The sequence below is a fragment of the Phoca vitulina genome, unplaced genomic scaffold (genome assembly GCF_004348235.1).
Source record: "Phoca vitulina isolate PV1807 unplaced genomic scaffold, GSC_HSeal_1.0 scaffold5, whole genome shotgun sequence".
Classification (NCBI taxonomy): domain Eukaryota; kingdom Metazoa; phylum Chordata; class Mammalia; order Carnivora; family Phocidae; genus Phoca; species Phoca vitulina.
In genome coordinates, this window is record NW_022589708.1 from 44,937,030 (window position 1) to 44,954,476 (window position 17,447).

Genomic DNA, 17,447 nt, shown 5'->3' on the forward strand with positions numbered 1-17,447 from the left:
GTTAATGGTATCACCTCCTATCTAGTTGAAGAACAAAGGTGAGGCGGCTCTCGTGAATTCTTCTGAGTCAACCCCATGTCCACCCAGCTGTCAAATTCTGTCAGTTTCTCCTACATTTTGAATGTTCAAGCTCTCATCATTGCTTACTAAAGTTCCTTCTACAATAGCTCCTTAATTTACACTGTTACCTCTACTGTTCCCTCTCCTTTACATAGAATCCCTTGTGGTTTCTCCTGTTTCCAGTTGAACCTGAATTTTCTGACTTGGCACATAAGTCTGTGCCTGTCTCCTTGCCCAGCCTCATTTCTCACGACTCCTTGCACTGCTCTCTCCCTTCTTACCCTTGCGAACTGCTCAGGATATTGGAATTCCTTGTAATTCAATGGAACGTCCCATGTCCTCTAACCGGTTAATTCTTTGGATGCTTAGAACATCTCATCTCGGTCCTTCACTTCGTCAGGCTGCCTTAAGAGCCTGTGCTGTTAACCAGCTGTCCTTGTCTTTAGTTTCTCCATATTACCGTTATATGTGGAACATATGTTCTCTTCTACATAATGTATGTCTATCATTGTATCTATCTTCATGAGGGTAGGCAATATGTCTTGTTTACCTTCATAGTTCCTGAGCCTTTCCCACTGTCTGTAGGAATTGAGTTCAATGACATAGATGCTATATTGGAACCTGCTTCTGCTGGTATGCTGTATTTGTGTGAAATTATATGATCAAATGAGTCTGTGTATCTCAGTATACATGTTAAAAACCTAGAAGGAACTCTTCGATCTTTACCTTGATGATAGAATTATTTTTCTGTAAGGAAACACTACATTTTGCTGTATGCTTGTATATGTTCATAGACCTATGTTTACATGACATCCATTAGAGTGGTTATAGGTCATGGTAATGGCCAATTACCATTAGAATTGGGAAGGGATTTTAGATAATTAACTTAAATTCATTATTTCAGCTTACGTCAATTTTCTGTTTTTCCTTTTTTAGGAAATTGCCTTTCAGGATGTTTCCTGAAAAGAATTTGGATTATCCTTCCCCTTCTTTTTCTTCAATTTCATGCTGCTATTGTTCTGCATATATTTACTTTACATTTAAGTCCTATTTCCTGCTAATTTTTATACTGCTTTTTTTGCTGCTTTGAGTTGTCTATAATTCATGTCTTTTCCAGAAACCTAGCCACTAACACTATCTTAATTGCTCTGAATGTAGAGAAACATTATTTAAATGTTCTTTGAGATCTTTTAAAACAGCATACTATTGCTGAAAAACTATTTGTGGCTACTGGGTAATGAGTGGCCGGGAGGTGGAAAGAAAGCATTTTAAACTTTGTGACGTGAGCCAGTTACAGCTGAATGAATGTGTACTGGTAAGGTAGCCTCTGTTTTAAGTTTATTCTTTTTTTATTTTAAATGTTTCCCTTTTCCCTATTTATCTTCTGACACATTTCCTTCCTCCAGTTTAAATAGTCTTAAGTTTTGACAGTAGAGACATGCTGGTCAGATTTTAGTATTTAGACAGCAAATACAGTAATTACGATATATTTCAACCAGCAGGACCTGAGACCCCTGTTGGTGTCTTAATCCAAAAAAAGGCATTTTTAAATTCATATAAACCTTGCCTTAAGGGATGGAGAAAGGACAATTTAGGGAACAGCATGAGGTTAAACATATTGATTAGTAAGCCAGTCACTCTTGTTAGACTCTGGTAGAATGTAGACTTAGAAAAATAACATCATCAGCAGCAACAAAGAATACTTTGCTTCTGTAGAGACCATCTCTTTTGCTTCCAATCTCTTTTGCTTTGATTATATGGATTTCAGATAATGAAAGATAGATTTCAGCCAGGGGGTAAAAAAAAAAAAAAAAGTAGATCCACTTTGAAATTTGGAGTGTTAAATACCTGGAAAATACGTGATTTTTACACTTTTATCATTTAAGGTATATACTAAAGGATTTAATTAGCTCTGTAATTTCTTTATGCCTTCGGAATAAACATGACATATATTATTTTTGAATGCTTGCCAAAGTGTAAGAACCATTGCTTGGGTAATTCTAATTAATTGTTCAGTGTTCCTAAGATAGTTTTTGGTTATAACAACCCCGTTAACCAGATTCAGGACATTTGCTGACCTTGAAGTGTTTGGGACTTCAGGTTTCTCTTGATGAATGGCAAGTTACCATTTTATTTTAGGTAAGCATTATATATCCAATAGAGATCTATAGTTTTTCAACTAGGATCTTCAGTTTTGTGTTGTATGTGCGTTGAGTGATATTTTTGGACAAGAACTTAACTTTGGGCTAGAGTGGATTTTTTATGGAGTACTGCCAGTGCCTAATGTTTCTGTCTCTTATTCCACAAGAACTCCCAAACAAATGAAAAATTAAAATAAAAAAAAAAAAACCCTCCACTGAAATATTTCTTGTTTAATTTGTAATTGACTAAAATAATTTACATACAGATTATTATTTTAATAGGTTCTCCTCTGAAGGAAGATGTTTGATTCTTAGAACGAAACCTTGATATTTCAGTTCTACGACTCTTTCTTTAATGTTGGAATCTGAGCCTAAGTCTCACTGCGCAATCTATTGTAGGTAGCGTGTATGCAGCTCATCAATGCCCTTGTTACATCTCCTGATGATTTGGACTTCAGGCTCCACATCAGAAATGAATTTATGCGTTGTGGATTGAAAGAGATCTTGCCAGTAAGTGCCCTGCAGTCTCCTTATTAATATTTAAATTAGAGGAGTACTTGAATAGGGGGAAATTTAGATAAATTACCTTCAAGAATAATTTATCTGTGGGGAAAAAAGGCTTGAGTATAAAAATTTGTGAAATACAGATAAGATACGAGTATTATTTAACACTTTAAGTGTTTGAATGCTATAAATCCAGTCAAATGGTTGGTTTACTGTTTATATGTTTTTCATTAACTTTTTTGCATTATTAAAAAAAACTGTTGATTGTCATTTCTATTTAATATCTCTAGAACTTAAAACGTATGAAGAACGATGGCCTGGATATCCAGCTTAAAGTGTTTGATGAGCATAAGGAAGAAGATTTGCTTGAGTTCTCCCATCGCCTTGAAGATATTAGAGCTGAACTTGAATATCCTTTTGTTCTGAAATTAGTGAAATAGGAAAAACTGTTGCTAAACCCCAAACGACCAAACCTCTGAAGCCATTTCTATATAAACAATATAAAGTCAAACCTTTATGAATCAGACTGATTTTTTAAAAATTTTATTTAATTATGTTAATCACCATAATTACATCATTAGTTTTTGATGTAGTGTTCCATGATTCATTGTTTGTGTATAACACCCAGTGCTCCGTGCAGAACGTGCCCTCTTTAATACCCATCACCAGGCTAACCCATCCCCCCACCCCTCCCCTCTAGAACCCTCAGTTTGTTTCTCAGAGTCCATAGTCTCTCATGTTTCATCTCCCCCTCCGATTTCCTCCCCTTCCTTTTTCCCTTCGTACTATCTTTTTTTTTTTTTTTTAACATATAATGTATTATTTGTTTCAGAGTTACAGGTCTGTGATTTATCAGACACATGAATCAGACTGATTTTTATATAACTTTTTTTATTAGCGTGTGTTTCTGAGTACATGTATATGTAAATCAACGTTACAACCTACAGATGGATTCTTTTAGGGCCTTGTGTGTGTGTGTGTGTGTGTGTGTGTGTGTGTGTGTGTCTGTGTGTGTGTACGTACACTATCTGTTTTTTTCTTTTCATGTTTGGCACCTCCCCTCCCCTAGTGCTTTCCAGCATTGGGAGTAGGGTGTCCTTAGCTTGCTGGCTGGCTCCTGCCCTACACCTTGGGGGCACACTCACATGGGCCTTTGTTAACTCTGTGGGTCTGCAGATCTCTGTGCTTTTCCAGAAATCCACCAGGTTTCTGTCCTCCACTGGGGCTTCTCCATGGTGGATAATGCCTGGCACCAGCTCTCTTGATAAATGCACTCTGAAAACCTAATATGGTATTCACAACCAGCTGCCCATTACCCTTGCCGCCAGCAACATCTTACCTTGAGAGAGGCACATGTTTGGAGTTGATCGTGGAGGAGAAGCCAGGGAGTGTCAGGTCAAGTTGTCATTTGCAAAATGTTTTCCTCTACTCTGAATCCTGGATACCTGTGTTTTATTTGATGTTAAATATACATGATGCCTATTTTAGGCTAAGGCACATAATAATCTTTTGAAGCCTTACAGAGTAGATTCTATGCCATGTTATTGTAGTTGTTTGGTGTAGACGATAAATAAATCGTGTATTCCTTAATCAATTCACTGAAGCATATGATATTTACAACATGGTGTGGAACTCAGTTAAGGAAACTAGAGCGGAGGGATATTTCATTTCTATTCTTCAGCATCTTTTGCTGATTCGAAATGATTATTTTATAAGGTAAGAGGAATTATTTTATAAGGTAAGAAGAAGCTATGTTCTTATGTTTTCTTTCACTAATAAAATTTTATAATTGTGAAAATCACCTGATGTTTTATTTGGGCAAGCAAATAATTTTCAGATTTTTATTTCTGTCTTAATATTGACTCATGGAATGTGGCGTTTCTTCTGGGCATATATTTAGACAGGTGATGGTAAAATGATATTACTGTTATGTTTTAAGCTCCAGCAGATTCTTGGTAACAAGTTTTCACCTGAATAAAAATGCGAACTAGCAACAAATTACCAATTTATCATGTGATGAATAATACATTCTGGTTAGTGTTTAGGTAGTAGGAATGATGCTGATATGTTTCTTTTTTATAAGTTACATGAAGGGTACTAAACATTGCTTTTATTAGTGTTTAGCTAGCAAGTGCCTTGATAATACATTATAAGTAGCTAGCAAGTGCCTTGATAATACAGTTGCATTTAATGTTGCTAATGTATCAGAAAAGCTAGACAAATGACATTTCAAGTTTGATTATATCTTAGCCATCTTGAAGCTTAACAGATTGTTTATCCCGTCTGTATGTTGTCTATCTGTAGCTGTGTAAAGATATTAGGCCCTAAGTTGCTCGGTTGTTGTGAAGATGGAATATAATAGCATGAGTAAATCTCCTAGCCAGATATCTGGCACATGGTGTATTCTCAATAAATGCTCTCTATATCCTCTTTCCACTTTGTTACTGTTTTATGAGGGAAGCTGAGATCCTTGAATATAAAACCATTTTTTGTTGCCTTTAATTTAGCTTTGCTGAAATTTCATTTTCAAATACTTCAGGTCGTATGTCTTTTCTTACTCTAATTTCATGTAGAAGAATTTGCTAGACATGTCTCATTCAGGCTGTGTCCTCTGGGTGATGTCAAAGGGTGTAATTTAGGCTTTTGATATAACTGACAAGTGAATAGAATAAGAGTCAAAAAAAGTAAAACTAGGTTCTTTGGGATGAGTATAGATCATTCATCTTATCTCCTTTTGTAAATACTAATATAAAATACTAATACATGGGCAAAACTATTAATAAAAATACTAATACATTGATTAAAATAAAACTATTAATACATTGATTAATATTGTTAAATATCAGAGGTACCTTGCTGCTAATTATACTAATATTTTTTCCAAATGCTCTTAAAAATAAAATTGAAACTTCCGTTTGCTCTAAAGTAACCCCATCCTTTTCTTGATCCCTGTATGGTTGGTTCTGTCAACCTCTGATTGTTTGATGCTGCTTGAGTTTTCAAGAATTCAAGAATATTGTTTGCTTTCAAAGTTTTTCAGTGTGTCTTAGTGCTGCCAGGGTTGTTATATCTTACTTTTGATCCCTTAATTTTACCCTAATCCCTAATTGGTGCTCCAAGAGCATATGCAGTTGTCTACCTTTAAAACAGATTGAAAAGCTCAACTCTCCTAGGACCTGCTCAGGCAATCCTATCACTTCAGTGGAATTAAGAGTCTCAGAAAAATATTAAACCGTAGTATCACCAGAGTGACATTAGTGAGGTACAGAAGGTTAGTTATTTTGGTCATTTTTCAAGTATCACATTTTTAATTTGATACGTAACCATGCTGCATTCTTCCTTGACTCTAAGCCAAAGGACCTTGGTCTTTGTTCCATATATGGTCCCTGAGAAGGCATCATTCTTCCTATGACTGCTGTAATCAAGACCATTCCATCCATTTTTTTCCCCATGTTCCTAAATTCTCATGGATATTTATTATTGTTATTTATTCTTAGAACATATTTTTATTATAAGATTGAGTCAGATTAGGGTCATTTACATAAGTTTTCATACATTCATTTAAAAATTCAGCTTTTTATTTACATACAGTAAAACTTTCACTTAGTGGTGTGTAGTTCTATGAATCTTGTTTTTTTGGTTTTAGCTTCATTTCTTTCGGTTTTCACTATCATAGGTGGACCTGGATTTTACCTTTTAGAAATCTTTGATTATCTGAACATTTTTTGTTTAATGAACATTCTAAACACATACTGATATAATTTTTTAAAGGTTTTTATAAATGGCATTATTTTAGAATGCAAGATATTCTCATTTAAAAGAATTAGTGGACAGGGAAATTAGAAAGTTGGCTCACCTTCCCATTTGGAACAAGAGGAAATTTTACTGAAGTGGAACTTGATTGGAGAATGTACATGAAAGGTAGCTCCTGGGGCGCCTGGGTGGCCCAGTCGTTAAGCATCCGCCTTCAGCTCAGGTCATGGTCCCAGGGTCCTGGGATCGAGCCCCGCATCGGGCTCACTGCTCAGTGGGAAGCCTGCTTCTCCCTCTCCCACTCCCCCTGCTTGTGTTCCCTCTCTCGCTCTGTCTCTGTCTGTCAAATAAATTAAATCTTAAAAAAAACAAAATGAGGTAGCTCTTGCCCCCAAGAAAAATGAAATGCGGAAAGAAAATTGGAGGGTGGAGTAGAAAATCAAATTCAATTTTGTAACAAATACTCAATGGCTTACATGTGCAAAATTTTATGCTAGTTGAATATGCATAGGAGATAATTTGATATTTGGTAAAAATACTAAAGAGCAAGTGAAGATTTTAAAATTCCTCCAGCAAAAATGATGTATCAGTGAAGTAATGACAATTTATATTCATCCCTTAATAGGTTATTCACATTTTCTTCTGACATATTCACTAACCAACATTGCTCATGGAGATTATTTTCTAGATTTATGTTTCTGGAATCCAGAAGTACATTATTTTTTTGCTAGTGTTGCCTTGAAAGAGGTTTTGCATGAAATTTCAGCTACTTTGTAAATGAGCTTATCATTGGGAGCTGTGGAGGTGAGAAAACATACTGAAATTATGATTTCAAAAGCCTCAAAATAGCATATGTTGTTAATTTAAACTTGTTTATGTTAAAAACATACTAGGATAGGGGTGCCTAGGTGGCTCAGTCATTTGAGCATCTGACTTCAGCTCAGGACATGATCTCAGGGTCTGGGATGGAGCCCCAAGTTGGGCTCCCTGTTCAGTGGGGAATCTGCTCCTTCTGCCCCTCCCCCTGCTCGTGCACTCTTTCTCTCCCTCTCTCTCTCAAATTAATCTTAAAAAAAAAAAAAAAACCCAACACTAGGATAATACTGAATAAGAGTAAAAAAGGAATGGGACGCATCATCTCGGTTTTCAAATGTGATAGATACGAACGTGTGCAGTTTATGTACCTTAACTGTAAATGTGGTTGGTTATTATGGCAAAGCATTAGGGAATGGGAGACTAGTTTTTTGAAAAAAGTTTAGAACATTGAGGAAAGCATTGGTAATACTATCTTGCTTTGATATGTACCCAAGAACAGTGTCTTAAAACATTTTTAGTTTATGACAGTCAATGACCACTTGTCATCTTTGCTAATGTTGCTGTGAATTTTATTCAGTATAATGGGTCATTTATTAGGTGTGAGTTAAGTGGATGAAGGACAAGTAGGTCACGGTTTCTAGGGAGGAGGAGCTCAAGTGACTAGAGGCACCATCACATACGCGATGAGAAAGATGGGGAGAGGAAATGTGTGCTAAAAGTCATTGAGGGAAGAAATAAGTCTTAGGGGTGGCTTGGGGATGAAGGACTGACCTCACTGAGATAGCACCCACCCTTTCTGTCACTTCAGTTTGGTTTTGTTAATATAATCTGGGTATTTCTTTTAAAGTTGTTGGCTTAAGTTTTAAGGGACGTTCTTTTGCTTATTACAAACATAGGTGGACTGTAGTGAAAATATCCCTATTGGGGAATTTTAGTTAAACTTTAATTTTTGGACAAAAAATGTTATACTAAATTTTTTCAGTTGTCTTTTGAGTAAGAAATATTCATTTGGTATTGTATATAATTTACAGTATCGGTTTTTAATTGGACTCCACAAACATTCTAAAAATAGTATATTCTATAGTTCTAAGACCCTTTCAGAGAATTTTTTTTGAAAAAAAGATATGGGTTTTGGCTTGTGTTAATAAAATGAATAGTGGTAGGTATTTCAGTATGGTATAGTGGTAGGTTGATCTCTTTTGAGGATTGCTTTTAAGCACATATCACTTCATCTTACTTTTTTATTGTTTACTAATTAAGTCAAGGTTCTGACTTTTGTAAGCAAATCATCATTAAAGCATTATATTTGCTAAAAGAGAATAAAAATTTAGTATCTTAAGATCATTAGAAGGAAAGTGATGACCATTGTATTTACTCTCCTGTGTTAAATCTGACATGTCAATTGTTGAAACTGTACAAAGGTAAATTACTGAACTTGAAATCAAGCTTACCAAAATGCTTTGTTTTGACGTAAAATTACACTAATAAATTGGGTGTACATTTATTCTTTTTCTCGGTTTTAGGCAACAATACTTCAAATTAATTGATGAGTGTGTATCTCAGATTGTATTGCATAGAGATGGGATGGATCCAGACTTCACATATCGAAAAAGACTAGATTTAGATTTAAGTCACTTTGTTGGTGAGTATTTAATATTTAAATGGAAATCTTTTATTATCCCCTACCCTGCCGGTCACGTTTGCAGCATTGCTTCTAATGGTGTGATCCTGTAGAGTCCTGAGGGCCCTCAATACCCTCCTTTTCAGGGGATCCTAACAATCCTAAGACCTTATTTGCCCTTTCCGTTGTTTTGATACTTGTGCTGGTGATGAAAATAATGGTGGGTCAAACTGCTGGAACTTGGTTAGGTATCAAGGCAGTAAGTGACACCAAACCGTGTTAGTAGTTATTTGAGTGAGGTGGTTTTTTCTTCATAGGATATTTGAGTCGTATCGTATTCCTCACTCTGCGTAAAACAAAACAATAAAAACTGCTGTTTTAGTTGAGTGTCCTTGATAACTGGAAAACACTTTTATTAAAAATCTAACCCTCGAGTACACATTACTTTAATATCCCCTAAGACAAAACGAACTGTCTTTACACATTTAGCACTTCCACATCCCAAAGTACAATGAGCACATAGCTGTGTATTTGCTTAAATTGCGAGCTGAATTGGCTGATTTTTGCTTTGAAGGAATGATTGTCATGAAAAGCTGGGGCTACTCAGGCATGACTGTTTTGGCACACATGTTTCTTAAAAATGAAATGAACCAGGTCAGGGAAAACAACTGATAGAATTTACCACCAATGATCAAATTCAAGCTTTCAAGTAAAAATTTGAGTTTTGGAAAACTTGCATCTGCTACTGTTAGCTTGACAGCTTCCCAGTACTCAAATTTGTTTCTGATGAGATCAATGGTGATTATTTTGTTCCTATATGATGAGATGTGTCAGCATTTGGAGAGACTGCATGACTCTGCAAACCACTCTTTTCCACATTCCAGTGCCTGATACAAATTCTGCATTGGTAAAGAATTCATGGATTTTAAAGTAACAGAGCACAAAATAGTCGTTGATATGTGATCCCACATAGCAACTAAAGTGTAAGGAGTATGTGTAAGTCAAATTTTGGCATAACATGAGAAAAGAATATCCATTATTTGAGTGAGGTGGTTTTTTCTTCATAGGATATTTGAGTCCAGTAAGAGGTATGGAACGTATAGAATGAGAAAGAAACTAGATAATATTAGTGGCACTGATAAAGAAAGTGCTTATTTCTCTCCACAGAAGAGAAGCAATTAGAAGTTCCTGGTAGTGGGAGGGATAGAGAAATGAGGAAAAACATCCTGTAAATACAAAGCAAGCTAAAATGTGGAACAATTTTGAATAGTATCTGAAAATCCAGTTGCTTCCACCTGGCCATTAGGAATGCTTTTTCTTGAGTAGATGAGAGGTTTAGATATTGAACCCTTGAGAAGGAAATAGACGCCATGACTACTGCTTGGCTCTATGAGTGAACCATATTTACATAGTTATAACAAGTACCTTGTATGTGTTGATTTTAAATGTTTACGCAAGACTTACAGACACAGTACAAAGGACTTAGAGAAGAGAATGTCAGTGTGTTCACGTGAATAGGTGAGTGTGAAGACCTGGGGTTCGGATATTAGGGTAGAGAAATGTTGGAAATTATGGGGCACAGATAACTTCATATATTAGAGTGGAAATCAGGAGATGTTGTTTTCGTAACAGAGGTCAGAGTTTTAAATATTTATTTAGTGCTCCAGAGCCAGCCAATTTAGAAAGCAAAATTATTAAAATAAATAGGATTAGACAAAAAACACCATTTTCATCTTTAATAGGAAGCTATCTATAACGTATTAAATCAAGAAATTATGGTATATACATTTTATTTAGAGATAGGAAGGTAACTGCCAGAAGATAAAAGAAGAACTGTAAGAGGTAGCAGTTTGGAAGTGGAATTGAGTTTTTAATATAGTGATTTGTTGTTACTTTTCATCATAAGCCTTCTGTAATGTGTTTTTAAAACTGTGTTTATGTATTACTTTTATTTAAAAAAAGGGATCAACTATATCACGGGGAATCTATATGAATCACTTCTTCTGCATTGTATCCCATCGTGTGCATATATATCGTAGCTTATTTAATCTATTATTGATGGACATTTATTTCCAGATGTTGGCTAACAATAGAACATCCTCAAAGGCACAGTCCTAACAATAGAATTGTTGGGTGAAAGAAAATGCATATTTTAAATTTTAGTACATACTACCTCATATTAACTAGTTACTCATTAGCAAAGTTCATTATGCTTCCATTACACTAGTGTAGACAAGTCAGTTTCTCTGTGCCATCTACAACGCTTGGCATTATGGATCATTTAATCCTTGCTGTGTCTCATTAAATAAAATTTATATTTTTGTGTTAGGTAAAGTGAAATACCTGTTCATATGGGTTAGTAGTTGTTAATTTTGTTGTTCTTAATTTTCTGTTCATTACTGTTGCCCGTTTTCCTAGCTTGTGTTGGATATCATCTTCTTCAAAATATTTACGGATTGATGATAGAAACCTTATTCTTTCTTATATTTGAACTTTCTCCTTTTGTTTAATAGTTTGAAATTAAAGTTGGGTTTGTCTTTACCTTTCTATTTTATGGGCTTGGTGTCACACTTGGAAAATCCTTCTCCATCCCAGTGTTAGGTTTCTGTTTTGCATTTTTTATTACTGGCATTATTTCTAATTCTTTTCTATGATTTTCCTTCTGAACTTTTAAAGTCCCTAATGATTTTAAGAAGTACTGGAATAAAAAAAAAATTGTCATCGCAATTTCAGATACTTGCATAGACCAAGCTAAACTAGAAGAGTTTGAAGAGAAAGCATCGGAACTTTACAAGAAAGTAAGTAATTTTGACCAACTTGGCAAGACTCCGTGAGGAGCCTCCTCAGGCATGCTTCTGCGTCAGGGACTTTGCTTGGTGTTCCCACTCTCTCTTTTACCTCCTTTAGGCAGCACAAATGCCATCCCAGAGGAGGATTTCTAGACTACTATATTTAAAAATTTTAACTCTCTACTCCCAACCCTGACCCTGTTTTCTTCTGTTGTATTCATTATCTGACATGCCACATGGTGTATGTATTTACCTGTGTGTCCGTGGATGTATTATCTCTTTCTTCCTCTAGAGTAAACTTTAGGAAGGATTTTTGTTTTGTTTGTTTATTTGTTTGAAGGATTTTGTTTATTCACTGTCCCTACACCTAGAACAATTCCTGGCCCTCAGAACTTAAAAAAAAAAAAAAATGAATGTGTGAATGAATAAATGAACAAAATGTATAGAGTCAAAGTTTTAGGATTGGAGTATTCCTCAAGAACTCCTGTAACTTAAGCCCTTAAGATCAAAATTATGTCTAAAAGTTTTAAAAGGAAGGTTAATTTTTGTTTTGAGTAAAGTTGCTTCCTTAGATCTAATTGAACGTATAAAACTGTCATTTTTATAGGTGAAAAGTATCCAATATTATCAGTTCTGTTTGTTTCCTCCCAGTAGTATTGCTGACCATCCAGCCATTCCCTGCTTTTCTTTAAGGTGGGGTTCTGTGGTTTCATCTCTGCTCAGTATGTACCTGTTAGACTTTTTCTCTGTTTTGAAAAATTTACATTTCTTCACATTTTAAGTAGTCACTCTGATTTAAATTCTTGTGGCTGGTTTCTCACATCGGAGGAATAAATGGTAATTACTACTACCAGCACCTGAATGAACATACACTAAATGAACATTTACTATGTGTTTGGTACCATGCCTGAGAGGCTACATTTTTGATCTATCCCGACCTAGATGAATCTTTTTTTTTTAAGATTTTATTTATCTATTTGACAGAGAGACAGCGAGAGAGGGAACACAAGCAGGGGGAGTGGGAGAGGGAGAAGCAGGCTTCCCACCGAGCCGGGAGCCCGATGTGGGACTCGATTCCGGGACTCCAGGATTATGACCTGAGCTGAAGGCAGTCGCTTAACCAACTGAGCCACCCAGGCGCCCCGCCGCGACCCAGATGAATCTTGAGAGAATTGTACATTTTTATAACCTTTTAAGATAATATAACTTGCAAATGGTAGACAGTCTTCCATAAGTTACTGGGAATTTATGAAAAACTTTGTAAATGTCCTGTATAAGAAGTCCTGAGGTTCACCACTTAGTGAGAGATGATTAACTCCTGGGCCTCTGGCTGCAGACTAGGATTACAGCTATGAATATGATACTGTCATTGCCCTGCAGTAATGTAGGAGACAAATTAATGGATCATTTAAGTTAAGTGTCATATGTGTTACAGTTGATAGGTGATCGTGTTGTAGGGTGACCCCTCACCCTGACCTTGTATCCCAAGCTCTCTACTTCTCTACTCTTTTAAGTCTTCATGAGAAAGTAGTAGCAAACTTTCAAGTACTTGATTTGGATGCATCCCAGATAGTGTAAATTTGCTCTTATAATCATTTTTAGGTATAAGGTATATATGAATGTTGTTAAATGTGATACCCTTCTCAACATATTGTTTTAAAATTGTACAGTTTAAGTGTAAGTAGAAGAAGGACTTTGTTCAAGGTTACTTGTCTCCTTTTAGTCAGAAGTTATATGTCTTAGGTATATTCAGAAAATATTGTTTGCTCCATGAAAGATTTCTATTGCCATACCATTTTGTATATATCAGCAAGAACTTCTTTCTGATAGCTTTATAAGGACACATGTAAATACTTTGCTTTAGGCAGGAAGCTATCACAGTTGCTAGACACATTCTTTATTTTGGTGCATAAATTTGAAAAATGAAGACCAGAAATGTCAGAAAGTACATAGAGAATATTGAATTGTCAACCTTCTTGTATAGATGCACTAATACATTTACCCTAGGGAGTGAAATTAAGCAGAGCCTCAGCCTTAACTGTGTTTCTTGACATTTTTGCGTGTAATTTTGTAAGTGTAATATTGCTCCAGTAACTCTTTTTGGAGAAGAAGGCTATCATGTCTGTTTTTATAAAGTACGTCTTTAATGGAGATTCATTTTATCCCCACGGCTACTGTGATTTGACTATAGATATTATAAAAATGCTAAAGCAAAGTTTATATTTTGTCTGATCCTTTTAATAGGGTAGGATGTAGAAATTCCTCTGTTAAGTAATAGAGATACTTTAAGTAAGGCCAAGTTAATTTAATAAATTCTTTTAGAGTATACTAATTATGGCTCTGGTAGTTTTGGTAGTTTTATCTTTGTTCCAATAAATAATCCTTTTTCCTTCCAAATCTTATTCTAAGCCATATGAGATAGGATAGTGTACATATTGATATTGTGAAAAAGACTTCATTTTTACTCTCATAAGAATTTAATTTTTTATTTCTTGCTAAGCAGCAGTAAACATTGAGCAGTCATAAAAGGGAGAATAGAGAACATGACCTCTCAAAGATTTTTCATGCTGGGAGATTGAAGAACTTTAATATATGATATTGACATATTTATTCACAACATATAAAGGGAGATTTGACAGGAATTGGCTCCATCTGTTCATTCCAGAAATATTTATTGAGTTTAGTTATAAATGTAAGGCTTTGGAAAGGTGATGAATAAAATACTCAGCTCACTATTAATAAGCTTCCAGGTTGGTGAATGTTAGTGAGGTGTGTGATAGTGCATTTTGATATTTTTATATGACAGTGTAATAACTGTTATGGTAGTTAAACCCAATGCTGTGTGTAAGCCTATAGAAAGGATTTCTCATCTAGTCTTGGGTGGTCAAGGGAGGTTTACCCAAGGAAGTGATTGATAGCTAATGTGAGGCAACAGGCTGAGATAGCCAAGGAGGTATATGGAAATTTATTGTGAATTTCTTATAGGCATTTCAAGATTAATACTTCTGAAACCAAATTCATTGTTCTTTTCCCTAAAAATGCCCTTTCAAGAGTACCTGGGTGGCTTTGTCACTTAAGCATCCGATTTCGTGATTTCCGCTCAGGTCATGATCTCGTGGGTTGGGAGATCTAACCCTGCGTTCTTGGGCTCTACTCTCAGCAGGGAGTTGGCTTGAGAGTCTCTCCCTCTGCCCCCCCCCCCCCCCCCCTTTCCCGCTTTCTAAAATAATACTTTAAAAAAATGCCTTTCCCCCCTAAAATTCTAATATTTAGTTTCCAGCTTGCAAAGCAATAGAACACCATAGTCATCTTAGATATGCTTCGCTCATTCATTTCCTTTGTTCAGTTGTACACTAATTTTTTAGATTGTTAAAAAAAAAAAAAGGGTTTTCAGGAGAGGGTGAAGCTATTTGAATGCAAGATGGGAATTTGTGATGAGGGGCTATATAAATTAGAACACTCATTGGATTCACCAAATTTTGCTGTTTGCCTTCCTCCCACAAGGTATTGAACCAGGGTCTTTGAAAGATTAATTTACCATTAATCTCCCAAAGTTTAATCTCCCAAAGATTCATGATAAATAACAGATTTTATTATCTTAAATTATTGTTGAAGGTTAGAGCCTACATCAGGGCCCTTAACTTGCATAATGATGTAATTAAAAGTGATGCATTTACAAAATGGAGTCATTTAATAATAAAAAATACTAAAATGGAATTCTTTTAATTCCTATTGATAAACTTCCCATAAATTTTAAGTAGAAGTTTTTGCAGGTAGGGGTCATGGAACTCAGTGCAATGCTTTGCTATTATTGTACACAGAGTTGCAATGATATTTAGGGACTTTTAAGAAAAATGTCAGTGTTGAAGATCCCTCTGAGCCACTTTGCTCTGCCGAGAGGAGAAGGTCACACCATCTCTGGCTTTGTCTGCTCCCTTGCAAACTGAATGATTTTTGGTGGGACCTGGAGGGACCTAGAAAAAGGCTTTCGGTGACTTAGCAAAATCTGCCATTCCTTTCATAAAAGGTTTGTGTTCTACTGACAGATCATTAGAGTCCTATTTCTCTATGAAGAATAATGCTTTTCAATGCCATCTTTCTGTCTCCTGGTTTGTTTGTTTGTTTTTCCTTTGCAGTTTGAAAAAGAGTTTACCGACCACCAAGAAACTCAGGCCCAACTGCAGAAAAAGGAAGCAAAGATTAATGAACTTCAAGCAGAGTTACAAGCTTTGAAGTCACAGGTAAAATACCATCTTTCTGGATTGAATTTGGGTATTGAAAGCTTACCAGGGAAGCAAAGGTCATGTCATATCTTCATAGCTCAAAATGTTTAAGCTTTAATTTCACTAGTATGTTTTAATAGTATTGTTTATATGTATTTCTATTCTGTAAATTTTTTTAAAAAATGACTTCGCCACTTTTTTTTCTACTTGGCATTTTTAAGAATGTCTAAACTTTTACTAATTAATCTGCTTATGTTTCATTTGGGTTTTGTTTTTAATGTCACATGTTTTATATGTAATCATAAAGGGTAAGAAAGTCTTTTACTCTTAGATTTGTCATTCATCACTGATCTTTATCCCACTACAGGAAATTATTGCTCGAGCTATTTATTTTTCAAAACCTTCAGCCTATGGGTACCTTGCAGTGAAAGATAACCTCTAGCTGAATGAGAACATTTTCTGATAATTTTTCAATTTCCAAAAGTAAACAGATTTAAAACATGACAAAAAAGAGAGCAAATCTGGATTATGAAGCAGATAGCTCACATACACCCTCTACATATAAAACATTTAGATAGCAAGAAATACATCATCTGCATGTTGTAAGTGGATGACAGTAAAGAGGTAGAATATTCATAGCTAAATTTCTTCATGCAGATTTACATATAGGATGATGAGCAATAAGTATAGTTTTTGCTCATTTTCTTTCATCCTAATTTATGATTATGTCGAAATAGTCTCAGATGTACCATTTCCTAGATCGGTGTACTATTTCCCATATTATTGGCTATTTTGTTTTCTTTTAAATACTTAGTGGATAGTTTTGTTACAGAGCCTGTAAGAAGATACCTGAAGAGATAGCTATCTGTTAAGTGTTCAATTTTAGGCAAAAAAAAAGCTCTTTTCTGTAAGAAAATGACTCTCAATGATCTTTCTTTAGTGTGCAAGAAGGAAGTACAATTTATTGAAACTTTTCATCTTTTCCGTGTGGCTCCTTGTCTCTCACACTAAAAGAAATATTTGATTGTGTTTTATTCTTTCAGATTGAGTTATAGACAGTGGCTGAGATATTTATGTCCAGTTTCTCTTGGTCTGGGCTAATATAAATTTAAAAAACTTTATTTTTAATTTGTTATACTTGAAGGATTAGTTGTAAATCCAATCTAAAGAATTCCTGTCAATTAAAAAAAGAAGATAATCACCAGTTTTGGATATATTGCTGCATGTGTTTTAAATAAATATGGGAATGAATTAATTTTAAAACTGAGATTAAATCCAGGAATCTCCTATGTTATTTAAGAATGTGGAAAAGGATGACTAGTTTGTACATCAGAAGCAAGCCTGGAATTAGAGACAGTATCGGCCACCCTGTTAATTTTTGAAGAACAACAGGAAATTTTTTTTTTAATGGATTGGTGTGTTTCTCATGAAATCTATTCATTTGTCTTAAGATCCTTCTCTTTGATCAAAGCCATAATGATTATGAAGGGTATGAATAAAATATATTCTGTTATCTGTGATTTTATTCCTTTATTCACTT

At 35.0% G+C, this 17,447-nt stretch overlaps 1 protein-coding gene across 1 annotated transcript in view; it reads left to right on the top strand.

Moving 5' to 3' along the window:
- DIAPH3 (diaphanous related formin 3) overlaps window positions 1-17,447 on the top strand; it is a 484,064-nt gene that overhangs the window by 154,956 nt on the left and 311,661 nt on the right. Inside the window, exons 10-15 of the mRNA XM_032402899.1 lie at window positions 2,601-2,711; window positions 2,996-3,114; window positions 4,305-4,421; window positions 8,798-8,916; window positions 11,629-11,693; window positions 15,821-15,925. Of these exons, the coding sequence (XP_032258790.1) occupies window positions 2,601-2,711; window positions 2,996-3,114; window positions 4,305-4,421; window positions 8,798-8,916; window positions 11,629-11,693; window positions 15,821-15,925 (636 nt within the window). The remainder of the gene's footprint in view (window positions 1-2,600; window positions 2,712-2,995; window positions 3,115-4,304; window positions 4,422-8,797; window positions 8,917-11,628; window positions 11,694-15,820; window positions 15,926-17,447) is intronic.